We start from the raw sequence: 21,084 nt of genomic DNA, 5'->3' as shown, positions 1-21,084 counted from the left end.
ATTTGATGTTGTAAATTCATGATTTCAAATGTGAGAAATAACAACAAACAAGACATATTGTAGTCTACAAATTAAATTATATATCATGATTTATATTTTTATAAATGTTTAATAATTCTGCTAATGTTCACAAGACAAACAAAAAGTCGTCAGTTTAATATTTAATTTCTTAAAACCTTAGATCTATAATTATGACAAAACACTTACACTTAAGACTAAAAAAAAAAAAATATATATTAATATTTAACATCACAATATCAATATTAGATAAATCATTATACAGAAACAATAAAAAATATATTATCACACTGGTACATATGAGAGGGAACTTCTAAGACCTTTAACACTATTTGTTTGTAGCCACAGAAATTTAAAATTATGTATATAAAAAAAAGGTGCACAACAAGGAATATAATTTTAAAGATGCTATTATGCGAGATACTTATATAATTGTTTAGTTAAGGATAATTACATTGTTATCAACAACAGTGTTATTAGTTGAGATGGAAACCTTTTTCAAGAGTTGCAGCCAACAGGCGTTCCCTCAAAGTAAGTTCATCAGGATACTCTGGTAATTTCAAGTAATGGACGCAAGTGTTTACTGATGGGAAACTACCTGCACCAGCATCAACTTTACGTACAACAGTTAGCCTTGGATATAGATTGGCGAGACCTCCCGGTGGTAATGACGAACAGCCCGTAGTAAATTGTAAGAACGATTTACGTTCTTCAGAATTCATTTGTTCCAAAACGTTCACCAAACGTAAGAATCCAGGACTGAAATAAAATTTTAGTATTGTTAATGATGATGAAAGTTAGGTGTCCAATAATAGATATTGATAGTTTTTTTAATAATTCAATAGGTATATGGTTGCTTATAAACACAACAATTTCAATGATTCAGATATTGATTACCTATATGTTAAAAGTTTGTACAATATTTTATTAATATTTAGTATTTACTAACTTACATTGTTAATTTTAACTATATCTAAAGTACATTAAAATTAAAAATATATTAATACTTTATCTTTTTCATACCTTTCTTTATTATATCCTAATTTAGGTTCTGTGTAGTTCAATAGATCTTCTCTGGTCCATTCTGGTTCTTGTTGGCCACATAACATTCGTCTGACCTCAAGTGGAGTAAATGCATTAAGCTTTTCGTTTGAGAATACACGGCAAAAACCAGCCTTTAGTGCATCCATTTGTCTCTTGATGCCTGTCTCCAATATAAAATCAGTCAGTAAACTAACATATTGCTCTACATTATCCATGTTAACATCCTGACTAAGACCCTCATCGACTAAATTAATGTAGGTAAATGGAAAGCAGTAAGATGATGGTAAGTAAATCATGCTCAAACTTAGATTTTCTAAGTGAACTTTGCCGGTTTCACCACACTGAAATTGCAAGTTTTTAATTTGTTCACTTTTTTCTTCATTGCTCAATGATTGATCCAGTAAAATTTTTTCTTTTGCCGAAATTAACACTTTTAAATCTTTTATAAACTTTGCTTGATCTTCGTCAATGTCAAACAAGTCTGATTCATTCAGAACTCTACCCGATCTAATTAAATAATTGTCATCATTAATATAATATGAAATTGTATAATATTATTAGTAAGTTAACTTACTCATTATTTTTTGCTTTAGTTAATAGTTTTAGGAATGGCAATGATAATGGAAGGTCAATTAAGCGATTATCTTGAAGAACTTTTGCTAGGAACATGCCAAGGAACCAAAAATGTTTTACAACTCTATCACAACACGGTGAATCTTGAGGTAACGGTGCTGGGTAAAGTCCACCTGTCCGTCTAACATAATAGCCAGGTGGCTTGGCTCCTTCTTCAAGCCAAATACATTGACGGGTCTCTTCAGGCATTTCATCATTACACATCCACATGCCTATAATACAAATACATTAAATTTTTTTTATACAATAAATATTAAATAATAAGAAAATTATTAAAATATTTAATACTTACAAAGATCTTTTCGCTGAAACTCTGCAGCAATTAATGAATAAAATTCTAATGTGGGACCTAATCCAGTGCCTTCTTCACCCATGAACTCAACTTCCAATACTGTTTGTCGATCAATATGAGCGCGCATAAGTTGTCTACCCCATGCAAGTATGTTTTCTCCTCGCGGTATACGAACACGATCATGTTTTAAACGACCAACTCTGTACTCTTCTTCTCGTCTAAGAGGAAGACTTGAACCAGTGCGGTGTCGTTCCACATTCTCTCGTTGAGATTGCAACCATACAATAGACCTAAAATGAATTTTTTTTTTATAACAGAAATTTGAAGCAAATAAATATTTATATAATATTTTTATTTACCTAGATGGCCCAAATGCAGTGCAATTAAAATACAAATGTCTCGTTTCAAATGGGAACAAAAATGAATATGAAAGATTCAAATGTTCACACCAAGATGGAAGTGCACCTGAACTTAATACCAGAGGATCTTGAATTTGTTGAACAAGTTTATTAGTCATTTTTTTGCTATTAAATATTTCGCTGTTCATCAACTCTCCATCATCTTTAATATGTGCTGAAAATTAGTAGACATTGTAGATTAATAATATAATCAATGGTGGTTCATGAAATGTATAAGTAGTGTGGTAGTATTTTTTAAATTACTGGAAGAAAATATTCAAAAACTTTTCATTTACAAATCCATAATGATATAATGAGAAATGCTAAATATAAGATAAAGATCAATCAATTAAGAATTGCATGAATTGGGACATAGATTTCTTTTAGGATGAAATTTTGTTGTTTAGTAAACTAACTAATTGACAAACTAACATTTATCTCTAGAGGCAATATTTATCTGTCTCATTTTATCATATAATTTTAAGAACCTTTTCTTATTTTTTTCATTTCTGCTAGTTAATTTAGAAAAAAACAAAATAAGTTACAATTATCAATAATCGGAAAAAAAATTTAAATAAATATAGACAATTTAAAATTATAAAAATAATTTTTGGAATGTAAAAAAAAAATATTTAAATGAAAAACTTGAATTTAAATATTTATATTATTATTTTCTTCCATCTTATCATACAGGTGAGGGTGTGTTTCACTTGCTTTACCCTACCCTGAATATATTATAATATTATAAACATTTAGGTATTATACAAAATTAGTTACCTTCAAAAAAGTCATCAGTGTATGGTTTAAGTAAAGAGATCATTGGATTAATGGAAAGATTATGAAGCTGCCTTAAAAGTTGAAGTACATGATCAACAGTGCAACCCGTATTACTTAATTGTGTTCTTGTTGAAAATATAGGTAAATCAGAATCCCATTGATTATCAGGACCCACACTGAGTGTTTGATCTTTGTTGGTCAATTCTTCATACAAGATTCTATAAATAAGTATATTATTATAATAATAAATATATAGTTATAACTAGAGGTTAGATGTTTAGGTTATAAAAATACATTTTATATCATGATATATTAATAGCAACGTTTTAATATTAACAATGAGGTTATTACAAAATCGACAAAAAATGTTAATAAACTTTATACGCTGTAGATTTACTAAAGTGGTAAATTTAGTAGAATTGTTGTTATAAGGTTCTATCTATTAAATTAACAAGTTTTTAAAATACAGTAAACAGGCTTAATACGTTCTTCATGGGACTAACTCAAAAGAGCAACTTATGCAGGCATTAACTAGTTGTTTGTTGTAACATTAGTTCTACCAGAATGAGATCAACTAGTGTAACTGTTATCAGTTTATAAGGATATAGATGCCTATATCACATTAGTACATGAGTAATTTTTTGAGAGTAAGACAACAATATTCAAAAATATTAAAAAATAAACTGTATACTGGGTTATTATTTTCTGTTTTAACAGTACCTAAACCTGGTTATCTCAAAAAGTATTAATATTTAACAATTTTTCTATGAATTTCACAAGTTACAAGGAAATACCATTTATTACATAATATAATACACATTATTTTTATACCGATTATATAAGTAGAATGGAGTAAAATTATTTTTTGTATTGTACATTCATCATATTATTGTTAATTAAGGGGCCTCGCCATTGCATTGATTTAAGGAGAATCATTTAGGCAATTTCTAATCTTGTTGTCGCCACCCGAGATCTATGTGTTAGTCGTAAATGATTATTAGTGTGTGTGGCGTCCATGCGGGTCAATTGTAGCATTACGGAGAGCTCTCACACTCACTCCCACACACATGTAAGTATGTAATATTGTGATCATGAAAAAATGTTTATTTTTCACTCAAACACACGATTCTAATTCCAACAATACGTCACACTGATTAACTCAATTAGCATTCTGACAAAATATTCTTTTTTTACATTTTAAAAATTGTATTTAGTTAATTAAATATTTAAGTTGGAAATTCTGAATTTTTTTCAATTTTTATTGCATTTTAAATTAAAAAAAATAAAAATGTGGCTCGACCGTTTCCTTGTATATATTACGGACAATCCGAATATTTTTTCAGAATAAAAATTGTGATAATTGTCGGCACGTACTGTTGGAATTAGAGACAGTAGTTTTTTACAAAAAAAGACGTGGTAGCGAGGCCCCTTAAATAAAATTGTTTGTCATAATAGTGAAGGTTTTATATTTTTACATTATTAAAAGTTATTAATTCATATTTAAGTGTCAAAATAAAAAATTTAGTAGAGTATGGTACAGCTGTCAATAGTTTTGAACTTATCTGCATGAATTTTATAATGTTAAAGTTTTTGTTTTCACGCAGATATAAATCACATTTATTTTAAGATACACTAGTACTCTATAGAGCAGGTCCTCCATAATAGTGATTTACAATAAAAAAAAAAAAATTGTATCCTACAGAGCAGATCCTTGTGTTCACCAAACAACATTGAACTATAAGTTTAATTGTGTGCATGAAAAATATCTTTAATATTATTAAGAGGACAGTGCACTTATTTGATTTCTCTCTATTGCCGCACCATATACCAAATTTGCATTCTGTAGAAAAATCCTTGTGTTGTTAGCTTTAGTATTTCAGTGAATCTAAAATTATTACTGAACTTGGTTAAGAAAATTATCCATATTTGAAGATGTATTTTTTTACATTATTTCAATTTTTATACATGCTTTATACTAAAATTTAAAAAATGCTCATACTATCTCAAAATAAACTTTCATTGTTTAGTTGTGTAAATAATAAATCATAGATTTCATTATTGTTCAAAAGCTTGTAATATAATTAAATAATATATTGAAATAACTTAATTAAACTCCATCTGCCCAAGAATATAAATGTGTTGAACCCCACCAATCATACATCACAGAAGGGATTTGTAGGGGGTGACAAATAAGAGTGACCCACATTGGGTGAAATGACCAAACTCTTTCGGCAAACCGAGTATAATTAAAATCTTTTGCTCACGTATAAGTAGGTTCCCAAATTCGTCTAGATTTTTCTTGGCGACTACCAAGGTCTGCCAATTGAGCTAATTTTTGAACAGCATGAAAAATTGTCCAATTAGAATCTTTGAGCTCAACTTCTACATCTTTAATCTGTAAATATAATTATAAATAAATACTGAATAATTTGAAAATTAAGTTTTACATCTTACTCCTGGCAAATTAGGTCCTTTCAGAGTCAACTTAATTCTTGGTAATGATGTTTGATTGTTAGTTGTACTTGAATTTTCAGCAAAAACATCAGGAATTTCATCATTTTCATCATCAGGTGGAGCGATAACTTCTAAATCAGATGTTTGGTTGACATTAGTACGCCCTGGCCCGAGGATCAAATGCTGGTATCAATGCTGTGAATTCTCTTCTAAGTACATAATCATCATCCCAAGAGCGCCTTTTATATGGATTACCACACCTATCAGCACCCACAATACTTTCAATGGCAGCATGCTGTTGGGCTGCAAATGATGCTTCATCTTCCTAAAAAAAGAAAGGTTATATTAATATAAATCAAGTAATTACTAGGTATTTTTCAGATAAGAAAATAGAAATCAATAGGCTTCTTCAACAATTTCGATATCACAAACTTTTTTTTTTGATATCAATAGTAATATATCGTAATATCGTACAATATACAAATACTCGAAATATATCGATAATCTAAATTAATTTTTAATTAATTGCCCCTGGCCCTTTTCGGGTTTTGCCAAGGAACTTATATAATATATTTAAAAATAATTTGTTTACTAGTTATAGAGATATCGATATTGAAATTTTTTTTATGGTGATTCAATATCACACAAAATAAAACTGTATTGATATTCAAAAATACGTTGTAGGGAAAGCCAAGAAATCAATAACATAATAATTAATCAGCTCATTTAATCCTTACCATACTTAGTAGATTTCTGGAGACCATTACCTCTTCATATTCTTGTTCATCTTCGTTTTCATCATCATCTGGAATATCATCATCTTCAACAATTTCTTCATCATCTTCAAGTTCTGCAAACAAAGCTGGGGCACGAACACTGTCCAAAAAATCCTATTAAAGACAAGATATTAGTAAATGAAATAAACCATGACACAATTAACAGACACTAACTTCTAAACTGACTTGTTCACTATCGCTTGATGTAGATGCTAAGCTCATAGTTAGAGCTTCACCAACACAAAAGGTTCTATTTGCAATGGTAGTTATAGAACATGAATTATTAGTAGTATTATTAGCAGATAAGCTAGGATAACTTTGTGCCGTTTGAAGTAAACCACCTAAAACATTAATTTGAATATTTAATATCCTAGTAATTTATAATATTGAAATATAAAAATAAAATAAACAAATTATGAATAATGGATATAACTATTGCTACATTATATTAATAGAGTAAACTTCTATTTTTTAGCTTGCACACCTTAAATGAAATAATATTGGCATGATACTTATTTTTTAATCAAACATAACGAATCATTTTAAATATTTTTAAATTTTTAAGTAGCCTATTAGCTTATTAATTTAATATTAGAATTTGTAGGTACTTTGAAGAGATGATTTTTAGATTACTTTTTTTTTGTAGTTTCCTAAATAAGGAAAAGCTAGTTAGTCATTTATACACCGTAATAGATGTAAATAAGGTTCAGTGAATTATTATTTCAATATAAAAAATATTGTTATAATTACTTACTAGGAAAATTAGAAGATAGAGCCAAACGAACAAGACTAGATACTGAAGTAGGTACTCGTTGAGGCAAATGGTTAGAGACTTGACTTTGATTGTTATGACTGTTGTTTCGATCAAAATTCCTATACTTTTGATATGGAGCATATGTTTCAGCTAACGGCTTTTGTAATGGAATATCTCCTTGTGATCTAGGTGGTGCATTAGATGCTAAATTTGGTACACTGACACTCATGTGATTTGAAGAATTATTTCGGTTCTCTTCCTTTTTATTTTCTTTTACTAAATCTAACAAACAGTTACCAGGTTAAAATTTTAAAACAGTTCATCTGAACATTAATAGTTTTAAGAATTTTTAAATAGCAATACCTAAATTGTTTGGACTACATATTTCTGTATTAAAAGCTGAATTATTTGCATTGTTTATTAAAGTATCATTAGATAGATCTTGGGTCTGGGCATTGGAAGCATCTGATGTATTATGATGCATAATTATTATTGGCTTATCTTTTGAATTTACCTAGAACATAGATTAAACATTGAACATAATTTTTTTAGTTAAAAAAATTAAGACATTTTATACAGAACATTAAAAAAAATAAATAAATTAATGACTTACTTTATTGTTAGGAGGTGTATCAATTTGAATGGATTGCAATGTGTGAACTAAACTAGTAACAGAACTACGTCTGTATGTTGGTTTCACTCTTCCCAAAGCTGGTAAAAATTCTTCGTCATAGCAATTACTGTTTTTCTTATTATTTTCAATATTTTGTTGAGTTTCATCTGAAAAAAAAAATAATAGGGTAAAAATAATATATTAACATTATATAAGTGATTTCTATATTATTTTGCTAACCATTTGATGTAGATTCGACAATTGTGGCGAGATCAACAGAAGGAGTTGGGTGGACTACTATTCGAAGTGAATTATCTAATGAATTTGTAGTTACTGGGGTAACTGCAGAGGGTTCCATTCTCATAACTGACATTATGCTATCAGTGAATTGTTGAGCAGCTTGCTATAATACATTTTATATAATTTAATATATAAATAGATTTCACAAAATAATAATTAATTAACTTATAAATAATAATGGGTTCCAAGAGCATACCTTTACTGCCAAGTTCTCTGCAGAAGATATTTGATCTGTACTGGTTACAGAAGCAACAGTGTTATTATCATTAGATGCTTCAGGTAAAATAGGAGTAGAACTAGACATTCTTGTCATGATGCTAGATAAGGTTGAATTTGGAATGTTTTTGAACATTTTTGAAGCTATAAAAATAAAAAATATATAATTAATAACCAGATTTTTTTTTGATTATTCTTAATGGTTGCAAATAATAACATGCGGTTAACACAACGGTTTTCTATCAAAAATATATATAAATATAAATATGTTAAAAAATTTAGCCTTAATAGTGCTTGATTTGGAAAGGTGTACCACTCATTCTATTTTCATAATATTAAAGCATATTAAATTATTTTAGCACACTTATTGTGAATTACAAGTGTTCAATTATTTTTATCTTCTTTTCAGTATTTTTTTTCTAATTCGAGCACTGGTTATGCTATGGTGCAAGCTATAATCATATTTTAAATTGAGTATAAATGCTTACGGGTAATCTAAATTCTAGAGGATAAATTTCAACTATACATTTATACAAAGGGTTCTGCATGCTAAAAATAAAACACAAAACTGGCAACATTTTTGAGGTTATACACAACTATCATATTTATCACATACAGGCAGATGTAGTTTGGGGTTCATTGACTAGCCGTAGATCATACTTTCCTTCAGCACCCATTCGGTATGAGTTTGTAACTCCATGATCCCACACAACATCTATCCAACCTGACCCCAATATTAAAGTCTTAAATTTAAGACTTAAAATTCATATAATTATAATAAATTAACTGTTACTGTATTTACCATTATGCAATTCTCCAGTAACTGTCCCTACACAAGGAGGATTTCCATCTTGATCTCTCCATTTCCAATCAATACCACGCATAACTCGAGCACCAGTCACCATTTGCTTATACATTTGAGCCTTGAACATACGTCTTTGGCGTTTTAGACTAGCTTCTGCTTCTTTAGCTGCTTTACCTAGAGTACATAATTTTATTTTATTTTATGGATAAAAATACTATGAAATATTTACTTACCCAAGTCTTCACATACACCAGTAACACTTCCATAAATCTCAAAACCAGATAATGAGAGATAATGTGTTTGCCCTGATGCATTTTTACCATTCTGTTGTATTCTAATATGGCGCCAACCCTGAGTTTCTTCCTTATCATTTATTTCTATGGACCAAGTAGCAGTATTTCCTGGTTCATTTAATGCTGTATCATCAATGTGTGTGTATAATGTAGTCCAATTGGTACCATCTTTAGACATCTGTTTAAAATGTTGATATGTAATAATAAAAAAATACTAATATAAATTATATAATGATTTTCTTACTTGGAATAACCAATTTCGTAGAGCAGAACGGCCATAACCTCTGGCATGCCTAAGTGTATAATCAGTTGGAATTATAAATAATCCTAAGTCAATAGAAAACCATGCCTTGCAATCATCATTAGTATGACAGTTAATCGCAACAGAATCTCTACTTAAAATATCTTCTACTTGACCATATGGTAAATTACGACCATCCGAAGACTGAACTAGCATTAATCCGTATTGACCTGGGTTAACCCAATCTACAGTAGTTTTTCCGTTTGTTCCGATCCAATATAAGACACCATTTTTATCAAAATCATAATAATGTTTGAATTTCATGGGTGTATTATTTTTATCTTTGAGTTTTTTAACATAATTATATGTGATGCGTTCATGATCATACCACTGTTTTGCAACCATTTTTAATAAATGTTTTTCAAGTTGATGTATAGTGGTTAGAGGCTCCATTCTTAAGCCTCTACCTGTACGGTCGACAAGAGTGGTTTCTTTTACAGCTTTTTCCAAACGAAATCTGACACGTCTTGACAATATCTAAAAAAAAAAAAAAATGTTTTAACATCAAAATAACATTTTACACAGATTAGTAATCAACTAATATACTTGTAATCCATGAAAAGCACCAGGTGATTCATACAAGTAGACAGGTAATCTTTCAATAGATTCTAAAACAGATATTAGCTTTTGCACTAAAACAGAAGCACAAGTCTCTAATCCTTTTTCATTTTTCTTTTCCTAATCAACAATTAAAAATAAATTAGATCAAATTACATATTATAAATAAATTATTTATTTACTTTGAAACATTTAACAAAAATGTCAATCCTAAGTTTCTGCAGTTCTACACCTTCATCGCCTTGTTCATGACTACTGATAGTTAAAAGTTTCAATAGAACTTCAACTAAACCACTGCTATATATTTCGTATGCGGAAACACTGCCTTCATCCTCCATTAATAATTTTTTCAAGTCCAATACTGCCTTGCAAAGAGCTGATGCCCAAAAATCTCTATTGGAGCTGTCTTTGACCACAGAAGACTGATAAATTATTAAAACATGTTATTAATTAAACATGAGAAAGAAGAGAGAATCGTGTTACTATTTTTTATTAAAACAATATATATAGCACTAAGCATACAAAATTATTACTTATGTAATTGCAATTATTTATATAGATTCAAGATTGTCATATTTTAAACAATAAATATATATACTTGATTATGAATAGCTAATTCAATGGCTTTAACAATTTTCCTTAATCTTGCAACAACACCCCTTGGCTGAGCCTGGGCCGCTTTGAAAAATGTATCAAATATTTCTTGTGCTTGTTTACGAATCTAAACATTAATTGAAAAATTGTTTAAATAAATAAAAATCAAGAAGCTGTAAGTAACTAACCTTTTGTCCAACACTTTCGGCTGTTGCTGCTACTATATTTGCCTTTTTAACTGTTTCCCAACCAGAGGTAAAGTCACTTTTAAGTGGTATCAAAGCAGTAAACATATGTTGATTGCCACGATTAGATTGGAAGGAAAATCCATTGGTTCCAAATATTAATGTTGTAATTTGCTGTAAAATTAAACAAATATTGTACTAAAATAATTCTTAAATAAATACTTAACCCAAAAATGTATTTACCTGTAAGCCATCAGAGTTTTGTATGCTAAGTTCACTATCTTTCTTTGAAATGAGAATCCAGTTACCGACCGCTATTCTATTTAAGCCAGGAGTACTTAAAATTGGTTGGCTAACTGTGTTCAGTTTAACAAACACTTTAGCTTTTAAATATTTTTCAATAAACTCAGTTTTGTTTTCTAAAAATAATAAAAATGCACTATTAATCTAATCATAAACATAACATAAAGCTTTGATTATTGCCATGTAATCAAAACAAAGAGTATGTTACAATACAAGTTAATATCTATTATTACAATTTAAAATCAGAACGTTCTTGATATTGAGTAATTACTTAAGTGCAGAATTTATAAGTTATACAAATGACATCACAATGTATTAATAAGAACACAAAACAGATGTAAAAAACGGCTGAGAGAATTATATATGATAGTGGTTTTAAGTTTTAAAATAAGCACAAGCCATCAATGTCCAAATTGTTACAGAAAATATTATTTAAAATCTCTTGGAGTATATGAAATAATTTGATATTTTAATGGGCAATTATATATACGATAATTAACTTTACAATAGAAAAATAAAAATTGAGTCTTAGAAAAGGTAGGGTATTTAGGCTGATAGTAACAGAAAATTCTGAGATTTTAACAATAAATATATTTTATTAAATTAGAACTAGTAACTTAAATCAATTAAAACATTTTAATATTACGAATAACAAGTTCATTAAATTAAATTAATAATAATAGTTATTAATTAAATTGCATATTTACCATCGGAAGATGGTTGATCAGAAACTCTAATTTTATCTGTATCAAATTTAAGTCAAATATAAAATATACACATATTGCCATATTGGAAAGTGTAAAAGAAAATAATTTGTATGTATAAATTTACTTGTATCAGGTTGTCCTTCGGGGCTTCCACTGGAGTACATTGTAGACAATTTATCGTTGATCATAAATCTAAACCAACCATTACTACCATTCGACAACTCCAACACAACATAATCATTCCAAGCATACAGACAATCTCGACCACGACAGAAAAACCAATCTTTCCAATGATATGCATGACCTGACAATATTTCTTTAGCATCTTCAGTTGGAACCTGATTATTCAATAAACACAAGACTCATTATGTGTATAGCATTAGAGAGCAATTTGTTTACATAGGAACTAATTTAATCACTATATTTTGATTTTTCAATCAAAACAATAAAAAAATAATTATTAATACATCAAATTAGAAACCTACATTTTTTGAATCAATTTGCAGAACATTGTCATTTTCTGGATTATTATCAGGTCCAATAAGTTGTTGTACTTTACAAAAAACTCCCAAACGTGCAAAATGGTCAAGAAATGTATCTTGACATTTATTCAAAAGATCATAAATGGTTTGTAAAGCGATGACATGTCCATCATCATCCTCCTAAATTAAACAGTATCAAGTTTTTAAATATGCTTTATCAAAACAAATTGACATTAAAATATATTGAACACATTATATTATTTAAGATAAAAATGGAAGGATTAATGCATTGTTAAATACACTTGCAACTATATCTATTAAGGAGATTCGATCTCGGGTATGTTTTCTGCCAAAATAGAATTATACCAATTACAGTATTTTGAAATTAAAATGTTCTTAAAACTTTCAGAATATTAAGAATTTAAAAATGTAAAAAAGTTAATTTCAACTTAATAGACAAATTAACATTTTTCAAAAATATAAACTACATTAATTAAAACAATTGGCAAAATATTTATACTTTTAGCAAAAATAATTAATACCAATTTAACGCTAGATTGAAATGTATGTACATGTTTGAGAGTGCTCAGTCAATTCTTTTTAACTATATAGTTATATACATACAATACCTACTCTATTCAGAATGAGATTATATCTTAGTGGCCGGGCCTACTTCTGTGCACAAGAATGACTTTATTCCAAGGTTTAAGTTACTGGAGAACGCATCTGACAGTCAGGGACAAAAACTTGTCACTCCGAGGTACGATCTCATTCTGAATAGAGTATAATTATCACTTACTAGCACACACTCACTTAGAAAATAGCTGATAATGAAATCCTTAAAATCACAATCGGTATCAAATTCCCTTAATAGATCATATTATATTAATACTATAATACTATTAGGTATTAGGTACATAAATGCTCCTTCATTAATTAAAAATAAAAAAATAATTTTATCTAGTTGCAATTATCACAGTTGAAGTGGTGTTTTATAACTTTTTTTTATATATATATTAGAATCTGTTGAGACAAATGGAAAATGCATAAAGGGGACAAATTAGCAGTCCCGAATAAATGTGTTCGGTTAACCGGGACAGTCGGATAATGTTAATAAATAGCACTGCCACGTGTTCCAATTAAGTGGATTATACTGTGTATTACCATTGATTATACATAGAATAGATGTCTCACTGATGGCATTTCACGATACGATACAATGGACATGGCCATTACGCATCGCTGTAGTCACAGCGTTAATTCTGGATAGAAACACTAGATGAGTGCTAGAAGTCTACTATACTCCGGCCCACGAGAGTCCATACGTAAACCGCGTATTCATATAGTAATACGTGACGTCTGTTTTCTCCCACCATGATGCCATTCCCACTATTCGGCAACGTGCCGATGCGCAGTGACGGACACGTTCTGACATATGGACTCTCGTGGGCCGGAGTATAGTTATGGATATGTTCGCTAGATTATCACTAGCTGTTAAAATTGATCCAGATACTGCCGTTAAATGAGCACTAGTATTGACTGAATTGAATTATTATTTTCATTACGACTATTAACACTATCTATTATCAATAACTAAACTAAAATTTAGCATAACACATAATCACGACCAGTGAGGAGACGTCTATACTATGTATAATCGCATTTGATTTAACAGATTATATTCATTTTTCTAAATAAAAAAAAAAATCTATAGTTGCATCGATTTCCTGAAACAAGTATGCACTTTGTTCTATTGGGAATATAATCAAACTAAGTACAGCATAACTGTTGTGAAAGTTTTGAAATTAAAATTTTTTTTCTTCAGAAATTGAGAATTACTAACTTTAATCATATTACAAATAGATAGTATCAGGGAAGGGGGGCACTTACATATTTGTTCTTCCTCAGTCAGAAGGACTTCCCTATACATATAACTCATAAACATAAATTTAAAACTTTGTATGTAAAATAACCAATTTTAAGATTTAACCCGAGATTTAATAAGTATATTATTATGAAAAATCAATCATTCAATTAAATGTATTATATTATGCAGTCCTAAAATAAAATTGTCTAAGAGGCGTGCAAAACAATTACGTTATTTTACCATCAAAGATTTATAATTTTTTTTAACAATTAACATCTTGTAGAGTTTTCGAGGCAAATATTTCTGGCTCTCACCACTCATATCACAGTAAAACAGCCAAGTCTTATCCTGGAATAAATTTAATTTGGCGAAATAAAAGCATTTTAATTTCCTAAATAATAAAATAGTTCAGAATTTAAAAAAAAAAAAACTAATGAGAAGGAATGTAAAATATATCCATAAAACACAAATACCTGTATTGCAAAATAAATAAAAAATATAGTACATCATAATAAAATCAATTTTAAAAATATTACCTCATTATCAAGAACAGTAGCAAGTACTTCAACCAACAAAGGAGCAAGATTATTTGGACAATCAGGTCTACATATATCCTCAAGCCAATCTGGTTTAATGTAATGAACCATTTTTTTTATTAAAGAAAGAGATGTTCTCCTAAAAATTGGTTTTTAAATCAAATATATTAAAATTGGACAAATATTTTTAAAAATTATTACAAAAATTACCTAATTGATGGAAGCATAGTTGATTGAAAAGTATGACAAAAAACAGGCATTAAGCGTTTAAGATAAATCGCAGCCATCTCAGGATCTCCTTTTGGTTCTTTAGATTCATTTGACTGGACAATTTCATTTTTGGAAGACATCAACCATTCTACAAAATTATTTTTAGTGTTAACGCAGATAAAATTATTGAAAGTGTATTATTAAACATCTAACCAGGGGATTCCAATATTGTAGCCACTTCACGATGTCCTTCGTCCATTCTTTCCCGTGCCTTATCCAATGGTGTTTTGCCTTCTTCATCTCGAAGTTCTGGATTAGCACTGTTTTTTAGTAGAATTTTAGCTATGGATGGCCTTCCAAAACAAGCGGCATAATGCAATGATGATGACCTGAGACCTTTATTGACATCAGCCCCTTTAGAACACAAATATTCTACCATTTCTTGAGTACCAAATGCAGAAGCCCAGTTAAGTAAAGTCTGACCAACTTCATCCACAAAATTTACGTCAATTGCTAAGATAATTACCAAAATTATATTATTTATTACAATATAAAATCAACTGTAGATTCAATTCTACATACCACCAGAATTTACAGCTTCCATCAATGCTTCCGTGTCTTTACTTCTAATACAGTCAATTAAATGGCGTTGAGATTTTTCAGCAGTAGAATCTAAACGTCGAAGTTTTGGTAATAAAGGATTATTACTTGTACATGCTACTGTACTCCATGATACTGCATCACGTCCTTCAAGAAGTAACACTAGTAATAAATCAACTAAACGCATAGTGTCCAAACAACATCTAAAATATAAATTAGTATAAATTATTTATAACAATAAATAAATTACAAATTGAAAAATATTATTGGGAATAAAAATATAAAATTTGAATAAATACCTTTCGTCGCCTTTCAGAGCTTTTTCAATTGCATCAGCTAAGTTAGATCTAAATAAATCCTAAAAGAAATGTATTATTTAGACAATATGCAGTTTTATTACTGTCTAGAAGTAACTTAATTATTACAAATAGTCTTTAAAAGCAAATTGTATAACATAAAATGTATTCAAAAGACATACATGAGACACAGACTTAGATCCACGACAAAGAGTAGTTAATAAGCTTATAACTGTGGATATGGACTGAGACGATTTAACCTCTGTAGTTGAAGTATTTGTATTTAGACCTGAAAATGGTAAATATAAATAATTTATTGTTATATTTTAACTTTATAATTATCAGAAAAAAATAATAGAGAAATTATTATAACTAAATATTTTCGAATTAATTTAAAAATTATGTACCAGGTGTTCCTATATTTGTTACTGTAGGTCCAGCTGCCGAAGACAATCGAAGTATCAATTCATTTAGAAGTCCATGTTGTGCTAAAGGAGCTGGGTCAATTCCACGACGTGTAAATCTATCAGATAATGAAGCAAAGCATCTCAAAGCTCCATCAGAAACATGCGAGTCGTCATGTTTAAGCATTGTAGATAAGGACTCAACACAAGTCGGTAATGATGCTTCATTTGGTTCCATTTTAGTACATAATCTAGAAACTACAGTCATAGCAGAATGTAGAGTATCTTTGTGCACACAAGATCCGACATCACTAATGAACAATAATACAGAACTTAGGCCACCAGCCTCAAAAACAGCACCTGCTTCACGAGTGCATATTAGTTCCAATACCTAGATTATCAAAAACAATAAAAGTGGATTACTTATTTGAAATTTTGAAATTCTCTGCAGTAAAAAATTAACATACTTTGCAACACTGTTCAGCTAAATCTTTATTTGTTCTTGAAAATATATCTGTAATTACTAATCGATTGCAAATTGCTTTTAATGCACCATCAATTGCCACAATACGTCTAGTGCATTCAGCAGATACATCTAAATAATAAGTGATTGCTCTAGCAGTAACTTCAAGTACACTATCGGGAGCACTTTCATCAAGAAATATTCGACAAAGTGCTGGCAAAAATGAGCGGGGTGGACATCTAAAAAATAAAGTTTTATTAATTAATAATTTAAAACTTAATATTAAATTAAAAGAAATAAACTAATGTATTACACTTCAAAACATCTGTCAACGTTATCAGACATCAATAGTAACATGCATAACTGTTCTAGTGCTATGAGTTGCATATCTCTTTCATCACCCTGGCCCATGTTAAGCCACTCCAGAAGAGTTTCTGGATCAACATCAGCCATCTTTTATGAACAATCGTACAATGAACTCTAAAATAATTTCAAGAATATATTTAATGAATAAAATATAAACAAGAGCAACACATTTCATATTAAAATAAAAACAAAGTATAATGTAATATAGTTACAACTATTTGGCAGAAATCTGGGTTCATAGTAAATTTATATACTTTTATATCAAGGTCATGGCAAGTAATCAAAAATAACTAAATGATATTATTTTGAGTAATTCATTTAATTCTAAAAAAGTTTTATTGCATACTATCAGTTTTTTTGTTCTTTAATAAAAAAAAATTGAATTAAGTCGCAAAATTATGATTATATAAATATTATAACGTTGGTACCTAATGGTACAAAAGGTTTTTTTGCTTAAATTTTTAAAAACAACAATATTATGATTGCTTACATATTATAAATATAATTATATACCTATATATCTACTTAAAATATAACTTAAATCCAATAGTATAGTAGACAATAATATAAACTAGACTTTTGGACATGAAATACTATTATTATTTAGATAACAAGTTAATTAATAAAAGATAAGTAAATAGGTACTTAATAAATTACTTTAAATTTAGATTTAAAAGTGTAGGTATAAATTTTTTTTATTAAAATTAATATTAAAGAAAAAAGTATGAAGTATACAAACATTATTTATGATGATCATTGAAACAGTATACCTACAGTTAATAATAAAAATATAAGTTAGGCATATAATTGTGGTATAATTGATGAGATTTAAATTGTTTACATTCAGATAACTTAACCTATTTTTAATAAAACAAAAAAATGTATTATAAATAGGCACTTATGTAGGAAGTTTAAAACAATAGGTATATGTCCCAAAAATAAAACTTGTGATCATTGTTAAAATAATAATGACTTAGGTAATCAGTTACTTATGTTTTCATGATATTATCATACCTTGACCTTAAAAAAAAAATCAATACCAAACACTCAGATGATAACAATTTTACTGTAAATGTACCAACTTTGAATTTACTAAAAAAACAAAGTACATATTATAACTATCAAAAAATCAACAATTGAATAAAATAAATATTAATACTCACATATGTTTTCATTATAGATAGTATTACGCGGGGTTGATTATTTAAATTAGGTATAATTTTTTGTATTTTAGATAGATTCGTATGCACATATACATTTTAAACTACTTTTTTACACAGGGCAAGATTCAACTTTGTGGTGGTCGAGGCAGGTGCCCTTAATAACCTCCATAAAATCCAGAACGATTTCTAAATATACCTACCTATTATAAATAAAATATTACAGTTAATATTATAATATGTTCTATAAACCTTATCTATACAATGTCCATCACAATATGTGCCTATACCATTCATGTTACAACAGGTATCTACTTACAAAAATTTTAGATTATCTAATTAATTAACAATTGCCTTGAATATTGATTACAAAAGTTAGATACTAAAATGTATTGGATTTATGGGAAAAAACTTTTTTTTTTAATATACATATTTGAACCTAAATGACAAGATTAAATTTAAAAGTATATAGGTAACTGTTTATTGTTGAAAGGTAAAGTTTAGATACACTTAATTTTCTTCATTATTGGAAGCTCTAATTTAGTTTACACCATTAATTCTTGTTTAAATATAAAATTATTTTAGGTACCTACCTAAAGTAGTAATTAATATTTTTGGATGAAATTTGTCCTGGTTAAATTTGATATCAATGTGAACAATAACAATTTAAATGAAAGCCGAAAAGTATTGTTAGGTAATTAAATATTTATATAAATAATAGGTACTTGTACTTCACAGTAGATAACGTAATAATGTAGGTACCTTAGTAAAATGTTTAACTCCCTAATATTAATACCATGGAGTCAATTTGTTGACGTTTTTTTTTAAAAAATCTGTTTTCTTAAAGGAATAAAAGAAAATTCATAGGTATCCATTACCTAACTTTTAATATCTCTGTAATAGACCATTACTAATAAGTATAACATAATATACCTAGCTAGTAGTACGACATTTAAATACCAACAATTTGATTAGTATTCTGTAGGTGCAAATGATAATATTATGCAATATTGAATAATTAAACTGTTAAGTAGATGTTAAGATGTGTCGAAACAATCATGGGTATTTGAAATGGAGTAAAATCTGGAAAGAGTACTTAAAGGAAACAAACGATGCGATTCAAATGGGGAGAAACGTGGTAACTTAGAAACACAATATGATACCTATCGGCTATCTGTATCGCGTTGTGGATGCAAGAAGGAAGGTATAAAAGATGGGGTTAACGTCAACGGAACTCGTAGGGTTTACGGAGAGGTATCGAACTATAGGTACCCAATGTTGGCATATATGACGATGATCGGTTCACCATAACACGACAGGAATTGATTGACGAGCAGGCACGCGTTACCGAGGGGGCTCGTTACGAAAATACCTACGGTCGGCGAAGACCTGGGTGTTGTAGTAACGTCACAACGTCGACACAGGGGAAATGGCGACCGAACGAAGACCGACTGCCACAACGTGCACGCGCGTTGTCGGTTTCTGTCGTTCATCGATCATTGTTACTTTTTATCTTTATCCGTGGCCATTATATATTACAACTCTAAACCGCTGTGCCAGGTACGCCGTGTAATACTCACGTCGCAATAGAGTCAGCTGTATTCGCCCAAAATCGTCGTCGAGCTACAACCACCGGACGTCGTCCCGCGACGTACAGCGCATATTATTCTGTACACGCTCAGACGCAATCCCGTCGGACACGGCGAGAAACGGTCGAATGCAATTTGGTCAACACACAATAAAGGTACACAACTCACTAACACCAGAACAGGCGCACGTACGCACGCGCACACGACGAGAAAGATCTGGAACCCGAACGAAACTACGCGATGGGAATGGGAAAAAAGTGGTAAAACGGACAAGGAGTATTGCGTTATAACCTATTCGCTGTGTTATTGCGCCGTTCGAGCCGCCAAGTGCCAACTATATTCGACTACGATGGACGGTGACGATGGCCGACGGGCGGCCGGACCTGTGGTCTGTAATGTACTCTTGTCGGCGGGTGGGGACTGGTCGGGTGGTGGTGTATCTAGGAGTGGGGCGGCGGTGACTCGGCGGAATGTAAACGTCGTACTATCACCCGAGTTGCCAAGGAGGTGGGCACGATTGAAAAGATAACCGATAACCGGCCAAAACCAAAACAAAATAAATAGGCATTACGACGTTCCAGTGTTCCACACTTGCGCGATTTTTTTGTTACTTTCGTTCAATATCGTCAATACACACAAATAGCCAATAATAACTATTATATAATAATTGTATCGTTCTTTTATTACTTAAAAACAATCGGTCGTTTAACCGACATTTTGAACGAATAATGCGACAGTCTGTATAGTCTACCATCATAGTTGTTGTCGTCGGTTTATTATGACTGTGAGGATTGGCAGCTGTTACATTTAATTTGTAGAGGGGGGGAGACTATTAGACGTATTGCTAAGTAAGATTGAAATTATTTTTACGACACTACGAAAAAAGAAATAAACGTTTATTGTGTATAGGTATTTTGGAATATTTGGTGATTTTGTAGTTTGAAGATCATATTATGAAGATAATATTTTAAAATTTTACCATTTTTTGAATCATATTTCATAATTGATTATTGAAGAGTTTGTAATACAAAAATATATCTTTAATGGAGAAGTGTACCTATAACACCAAGTGCATATCAAAAACCTGCGC

At 29.7% G+C, this 21,084-nt stretch overlaps 1 protein-coding gene across 1 annotated transcript; it reads right to left on the bottom strand.

Moving 5' to 3' along the window:
• Nucleotides 1-71: 71 nt before the first annotated feature.
• On the bottom strand, nt 72-20,394 carry LOC100163275 (E3 ubiquitin-protein ligase HECTD1). Its single transcript, XM_008187890.3, is given in 38 exon segments — nt 72-777; nt 1,042-1,569; nt 1,637-1,907; nt 1,988-2,277; nt 2,347-2,560; nt 3,163-3,380; nt 5,427-5,557; nt 5,617-5,784; nt 5,786-5,941; nt 6,354-6,506; nt 6,567-6,733; nt 7,147-7,428; nt 7,510-7,660; nt 7,760-7,926; nt 8,000-8,162; nt 8,256-8,419; nt 8,892-8,999; nt 9,078-9,254; nt 9,314-9,551; nt 9,618-10,151; nt 10,221-10,352; nt 10,415-10,654; nt 10,831-10,953; nt 11,015-11,185; nt 11,255-11,430; nt 12,022-12,057; nt 12,146-12,359; nt 12,507-12,683; nt 14,907-15,045; nt 15,117-15,264; nt 15,330-15,629; nt 15,699-15,919; nt 16,016-16,074; nt 16,195-16,301; nt 16,420-16,807; nt 16,884-17,118; nt 17,193-17,359; nt 19,986-20,394. Coding segments are annotated over 37 exon segments (7,569 nt in total). The 5' UTR covers nt 17,333-17,359; nt 19,986-20,394; the 3' UTR covers nt 72-494.
• Nucleotides 20,395-21,084: the final 690 nt, after the last annotated feature.

The sequence above is a fragment of the Acyrthosiphon pisum genome, chromosome A3, assembly GCF_005508785.2.
Source record: "Acyrthosiphon pisum isolate AL4f chromosome A3, pea_aphid_22Mar2018_4r6ur, whole genome shotgun sequence".
Lineage (NCBI taxonomy): Eukaryota > Metazoa > Arthropoda > Insecta > Hemiptera > Aphididae > Acyrthosiphon > Acyrthosiphon pisum.
Note: the sequence above shows the minus strand (reverse complement) of the source record. Positions and strands in the feature narration are given on the sequence as shown.